The 6,918-nt window shown below is 63.0% G+C and overlaps 1 protein-coding gene across 1 annotated transcript in view; it reads left to right on the forward strand.

Moving 5' to 3' along the window:
• Positions 1 to 369: 369 nt before the first annotated feature.
• Positions 370 to 6,918, forward strand: part of LOC122544231 (protein capicua homolog) — a 39,775-nt gene continuing 33,226 nt past the window's right edge. The window contains exon 1 of the mRNA XM_043683308.1: positions 370 to 3,149. Within this exon, the coding sequence (XP_043539243.1) occupies positions 394 to 3,149 (2,756 nt within the window). The 5' untranslated portion in view covers positions 370 to 393. The remainder of the gene's footprint in view (positions 3,150 to 6,918) is intronic.

Genomic DNA, 6,918 nt, shown 5'->3' on the forward strand with positions numbered 1-6,918 from the left:
GATCCGACTCAACGGGCTGAATGGCCTCCTGTTGTCTCTGGAGTAGACTCAGGGCACTGAATGGGCCTCTCACTAATGCTTGTGTGACTGCGGGACCCTGTCCAACAGGACTGGGAGGGCTGAATGGCCTCCTGTTGCAGTGTAATGCATTGGAGGGGACTGAAAGGTGATTTCCTGTTTCTGTGTAACACTGACGTCTTCCTGGTATTGACCTAAGCTCAGGGAATAGAGAGGCTGCGAACTGGTGGTGGGGGTGGGGTCAGGGGTCGGGGGGCGCGTTGGCGAGTGGGAGTGGGTGACCTGTGACTGACTCTCTCTCTCTCTCTCTCTCTCTCTCTCTCTCTCTCTCTCTGCTGTCTGGTGCGAGGGACGAAGACCACCTTACGATGAGGGATGAAGCCCACCAGGAAACCGCCCACCACCAGCACTGCCGGCGGCGTCCCTCCCTCTGGCACCACCGCCACACCCACCGGTGGCCGGTATAGGGGCATGAAGCGCAGGAACGGAGAGCAGGCGGCGGAGTCGGCGGGCACCGCGGCTAGGAGAGCGGGGCAGGGCCGGAGCAGGGGCGCCGACGCCCAGGCTGCTGAAGGAGGGGGGGATGGCCCTGCCCGGGCAGAGGGCCGAGCACCTGGAGAGCCCGCCCGTGCTGAGGGGTCAACCTCCAGCCGCAAGACTGCCACCTTCAAGTCACGGGCGCCCCGCAAGAAGCCGGCGGAGGAGCCTCTGGGCGCCGAGGGGCGGGACGACTCCAGCAGCAACGGCAGCGAGGGCTCAATCGGACCCGGCGCCGCGCCCCCGACAAACACCACCTCTGCCCCCAGCGCCCCCCGCGGGCTGGAGGAGGGCGAGGCGCAGGTACCCCAGCCTCCGGCAGAGGATGCCGGTGTCAGCTCCTCTGGCACAGAGACGGCGAGTGAGCACTCTGCTGACGGTGAGGAGGAGGAGGAGGAGGGTGGTCTGTCCCAGCGCCCCGGCTCCCAGAGGCACTGCCGGCAGCACAGCCGCGAGCAGGAGCCCCCACCCACCACCGACACTGACCGGCTCCCTTCCCCCTCCACACCCACCTCCCCCACCCCCCCCTACCGCGGGGGGCCCTGGGCCAGCCCCGAAGCCGCCGGCGCCCCTCCCCCAGCCTCCGCCCTGGCCCCCGGCGCCCGCGTCTGCGCCCGCTGCCCGGGGCCCCGCCCCGCCCCCTTCCGGCAGGGCACAGTGACCGAGATCGGGCGCGGAGGGCCCGCCCCTTACCGGGTCCTCTTCGACGACCGGGAGGGGGCCTGGGTCTCCCTGGAGGACCTGCGGCTCCCTGCCCGAGCCTGGCCGGACGGCGGCCGCGCCCCCTCGCCCTCCCCCGCCCCGCCCCGGCAACCCGAGGACGCCGAGGTGCTGACCCTGAGCTTGGGCATGGGGCCGGGCGCCGGGCACCACCACCATCACCTCAACCCGCAGCTGGCGGCGGCGCCCAGTGGCGGCCGGGAGGGGGGCAGCACCAGCGGGGGGAGCAGCAGCGCCTCCCTGGAGAGCCGGCTGACCCCGGGCTCCCGTTCCCGCACCCCCCTGGCACCCGCGGGCACTGCCACGGCGGCACAGCAGCAGCAGAAGTACAAGAAGGGGGACGTGGTGTGCACCCCCAACGGGATCCGCAAGAAGTTCAACGGCAAACAATGGCGGCGCCTGTGCTCCCGTGATGGCTGCATGAAGGAGTCCCAGCGCCGCGGCTACTGCTCCCGGCACCTCTCCATGCGCACCAAGGAGCTGGAGGGGGGTGCTGGCACTGCGGGAGGGGGCCCACCAGGCTCAGACGGCCGTGCCAGCGGGCTGCGGGAGGGCAGCTCCGAGTTCGACTGGGACGAGACGTCCCGGGACAGCGAGGCCAGCAGCGCCCGCACCGACCCCCACCCCAGGCTGCCAGCCTCTGGCACCGCTGCCCCGGCCTCCGATCTCTCCAGCTTCAACTCGGACGAGTGCGACGCCGCCAACATGCTGGTATCGCTGGGCAGCTCCCGGTCGGGCACCCCGGGCTACTCGCCCGTCTCCAACCAGTCCCCCTTCTCCCCGGCGCCCTCGCCCTCGCCCTCGCCCCTCTTCGGCTTCCGGCCGGCCAGCTTCAGCCCCATCACCGCCTCGCCCGTTCTTCAGCGGGCAGGCGGTGCCGGCTGCCCGGGGTCTGCCGCCCTGCCTCCCTCCTCCTCGTCCTCGTCCTCCTCCGCGTCCTCCACCGGCTCCGGCTCCTCGCGCCACCGGCACGCCAGCACTCCCAAGCTGGGCGCCCTGACCCCTGAGCTGGGTCACGGCAGCGGCCACCACCATCACCACCACCACCCCCCGCTGCCGCACCCGCACCACCCGCCGCTGAGGGAGCGCCACTCCTCGGGCATCCAGCCCAGCTTCCAAACCAGCCTGACCTTCACCGTGCCCATGAGTCCTGGCAAGGGCAAGGCCAAGGGCGACTGGGCGCACGGTGGGGCCGGCCAGCCGCCCCCGCACTCCGCCGCCGGCGCCGACTACCACAAGGGGGAGGGGGGTGAGACGGCGCCCCCTGCCACGCCACCGCCGGCTGGGCACTTCCCCCGCTCGCGCCCGGCCTCCCCGCCCCCGCCCCCGCCGCTGCTCCTGCTGAGCCCGCCCGCCGCCATGACCCCCGACCCCTCACTCCGCCGGGTGCCCGCAGCCCAGCGCGACTCGCCGGTCATCGTCCGCAACCCCGATGTGCCGCTGCTGCCCGCCCGCTTCACCGAGCGGCCCCCTGGGGCGGGGGCTGGGGCCGGCGCCCCCCTCCCCCGCGGGGCACCGGCCAAGGGCGCCGCCCGGGAGCAGTGCCGGCACCCGGCCGGCGGCAAGTCCCCGCTCCAGGCCCCCGTGCCCATCAACGCCCACCGGATGGCCCGGGCCGCCTCGCCCGGTCGAGCGCCAGGGGGGCTGGGCCCGGCCGCCGCTGCACCCCTCACCCCTGCCCGCCAGGAGCCGCCAATCCAGCCTGTGGCCTGCCACCCTTCGCCAGCCGCCCTCCTGCCCGTCATCGTGCCGTCGCCCATCGGAGACTTCCAGCACCCGGCCCCAAAGAAGGAGGTCATCATGGCGCGCCCCGGAACAGGTACCGTAACCTCTGACCTTTCCCCCCTCTCTCTATGTTCGCGGTCGCTGGCGAGGTCTGTGTGGGGGGGGGTGCGGTGGGGTGGTTAGCTGGCACTGCTGCCGAACACACCGGACTCACCTTCCCCTCGAGGGAGTGACGGTTGGAATATTTTCATCGTGGGGCTCGTCCGGCATACGTTGTCCCGTCTTGCACGGTGGGTTGGGTAGTTGGCGGACAAGCAAGTTATCAATGCACTGCCAAGTGGGAGAACTCACCAGGACTTCTGCTGCGGGGAGCAGGAGCAGGAGCAGACCCTTCAGCCCATCGATCCTGCTCCACCGTTTGTGTCAGCCTATGCTCTGCTGTTCCTGCCTTCACCTCCTTCAGCCTCGAGGAGGTGGGGTGGCGGGGGGAGGCAGTGGGTCCCACGGGTGCTCGGAGAGAGCTCGTTCCTGCTTGTCCCCGCCTCTCATCTCACTGCCTCCCCCCACCCCCCCACCTTGGCCTGAAACGTGCCGTAACTGCTGAGTTTGCTCAGCGCGGGTCGCGTTACAAGGGCCCTGGCCAGACCAGAAGCAGGATGGGAGAAACCAGGCAGGGCCTGGGCAGCATCTGTGGGGAGAGAAAGTCGCGTGAACGTTTCGGCTCTGCTTCGGAACAGACCGGACTCGCGTGCGCCCCGCGAGGGGAGAAGGTTACGGTGCGATCGAGCCGAGAGGTTTCAGATGGATAACATGTTTTCTTGCCGGCATCACCGGCCCGTCCAGCACTCATTGCCCCACCCCCAATAGCCCTGGAAAGGTTGCTGCTTTCAACCACTCCTTGAGGAATCAGGGCTCCCGCAACGCCATGGGGGAGGGAATTCCCGGATTTTGTCGCAGTGACAGTAAAGGAACGGCGCAGTATTTCCAAGTGAGAGGCTCGGAGGGGAGCTCGCAGGGGGAACGGTGTTCCCGTGTATCTGCGATGGAAGCGGTGGGTGGGTTTGGAAGGTGCTGTCCGAGGAGCCTGGGTGAGCTGCAGCTGTGCACCTTGCAGAGAACGCTGGAGAAACTCAGCAGGGTCTGGCAGCGTTTGCGGAGATGCAAGCAGAGTTCATGTCTCCCGGTCCAGTGAGCCTTTGTTCACCCATTTGTCACATCTGGCAAAGGGCCGCTGCGGTTGGAAGGTGAATGAGTTGCTTTTCTCCGTCTGTAGGTGTGGCCAGACCCGCTGAGCTTCACCACCACCCTGTGTTCTCCAGTATCTGCTGTGCGTTGTCTTGAGTCTTGTAGGTGGCAGCCGGTGCTGTATTGGGTAGGAAGCTGATTTGAAAGGGCTGCTTTGTCCTGGATGGTGCTGAGCTCCTTCAGCATCGCTGCCATCCATCACCCTCCTGACTTGTAGCTGAAGGACAGCTGTCGCACTGGAAGTTCTGGGGAGTGTTGCTGAACAGAGAGTGCAGGGTCATCGTCGCAGGTAGATGGGGTAATGACGAAGGCGCCACTTCCATTTGCCTCTGTTGGTCAGTACGTTGAACGTAGGAGTTGGGCTGTCAGGTTATGGCTGTACAGGACGTGGGTTAACCCGCTTTAGGAGCACGGCAATCAGAGAGCCATCGGCCCAACTTGTCCATTCCGAACAGGTTTCCCAAACTAAACCAGTACCGTTTGCTAAAACGTGGCCTGTATCCCTCGAAACCTTCCCTGGTTATGTACCTGTCCCCATGCTGTAACTGTACCTGCACCTCCCACTTCCTCTGGCAGCTCTGGGCAAAGAACGTAGATTAGGTTAGATTCCCTAGAGTGTGGAAACAGGCCCTTCGGCCCAACCAGTCCCACACCGACCCTCTGAAGAGTAACCCACCCAGACCCATTTCCCTCTGACTAATGCACCTAACACTACGGGCAATTTAGCATGGCCAATCCACCCTGACCTGCACATCTTTGGACTGTGGGAGGAAACCCCCGCAGACACTGGGAGAATGTGCAAACTCCACACAGTCACCCGAGACTGGGCTCTCATGGTTTTTGAACTTTTCCCCTGCACCTTAAAAATTTATCCCTCTAGCTTTGAACTCTCCCACCCCAGAGAAAAGCCTTTCCCCATTCACCCTATCCATGCCCCTCATGATTTTGTAAACCTCTATAATGTCACCCCTCGGCCTCCGACACTCCAGGGAAAACAGCCCCAGCCTGTTGTGGTTCTGTTCGCCGAGCTGGAAACTTTTATTGCAAACGTTTCGTCCCCTGTCTAGGTGACATCCTCAGTGCTCAGGAGCCTCCTGTGAAGCGCTTCTGTGGTGTTTCCTCCGGCATTTATAGTGGCCTGTCCCTGCCGCTTCCGGTTGTCAGTTCCAGCTGTCCGCTGTAGTGGCCGGTATATTGGGTCCAGGTCTATGACAACCGGAAGCGGCAGGGACAGGCCACTATAAATGCCGGAGGAAACGCCACAGAAGCGCTTCACAGGAGGCTCCGAGCACTGAGGATGTCACCTAGACAGGGGACGAAACGTCTGCAACACAAATTCCCAGCTCGGCGAACAGAACCACAACAACGAGTACCCAAGCTACAAATCTTCTCACAGACTTTGAGCCCCAGCCTGTTCAGCCTCTCCCTATAGCTCAAACCCTCCAACCCTGGCAGCATCCTTGTAAATCTTTTCAGAACCCCCCTCTAATTTAATCTTCCTGTAACACAGCAATTCTGGTCTCCTCTCGAAAGGAAAGTCATTGTGAAACTTGAAAGGGTTCAGAAAAGATTTACAAGGATGTTGCCAGGGTTGGAGGATTTGAGCTACAGGGAGAGGCTGAATAGGCTGGGACTGTTTTCCCTGGAGCGTCGGAGGCTGAGGGGTGACCTCATAGAATTTTGTAACATCATGAGGGGCATGGATCAGGTAAACAGACAAGGTCTTTTCCCCAGGGTGGGGGAGTCCAGAACTAGAGGGCAGAGGTTTAGGGCAAGAGGGGAAAAATGGGTGCTGGCAGGTGGGACTAGATTGGGTTGGGATATCTGGCCATCATAGAGTCAGAGAGATGTACAGCACGGAAACAGACCCTTCGGTGCATCCTGTCCATGCCGACCCAGATATCCCATCCCAATCTAGTCCCACCTGCCAGCACCCGGCCCATATCCCTCCAAACTCTTCCTATTCATATCCCCATCCAAATGCCTTTTAAATGTTGTAATTGTACCAGCCTCCACCACATCCTCTGGCAGCTCATTCCATACACATGGAGGAATTAGGTCGAATGATCTGTTACTGTGCTGTACAGCTCAATGACGGTCCTGGGGGGGGGTCACGTAGCGAGGTCAAGAGAAATGTTTCCTCTAGCACAACCTTTGAGCTCAGTCCAGGAAAGACCAGAACACACTTCCATAAGAGAGGCAGTGGGAATCTGGAAGTCATCTATCCCAAAAACAAACCCAGCAATGCTGAAGAGTCCAGTGTAAAAATCCACACAGAGACTTGAGATTGTTTTTGCTAGGTCCGGGTTTGAAGGACGCAGAGTTAATGTGGGATGAGAGAGTTGAAGGGAGCCACGCCTGGTGAAGTGTCAGGGCCTACGCTTGTCCCAAATGCTCTGTCCTGGCATTCAGTCAATGTGCAAGTCTGCCCCCAGGGCGTTCTTTATCTCCTGTTTCCACAACATCCTGCAGTTCCTTTCTCGGCTGCGTTAATGCAGCATTACCCGCACTTAAATACGCCGAAACGAGACAACACTCCCGTTCAGTGTGGGAGCAGCTAGACTATCATCTCCATCCCCCACACAACAATCAGTAGTTCGTGTACGCCCCCCTCGATATCCGCTCCCCTCTGCCTACCCCCCCTTCGATATCCGCTCCCCTCCGTCTCCCCCC

Source organism: Chiloscyllium plagiosum, chromosome 47 (genome assembly GCF_004010195.1).
Source record: "Chiloscyllium plagiosum isolate BGI_BamShark_2017 chromosome 47, ASM401019v2, whole genome shotgun sequence".
NCBI lineage: Eukaryota > Metazoa > Chordata > Chondrichthyes > Orectolobiformes > Hemiscylliidae > Chiloscyllium > Chiloscyllium plagiosum.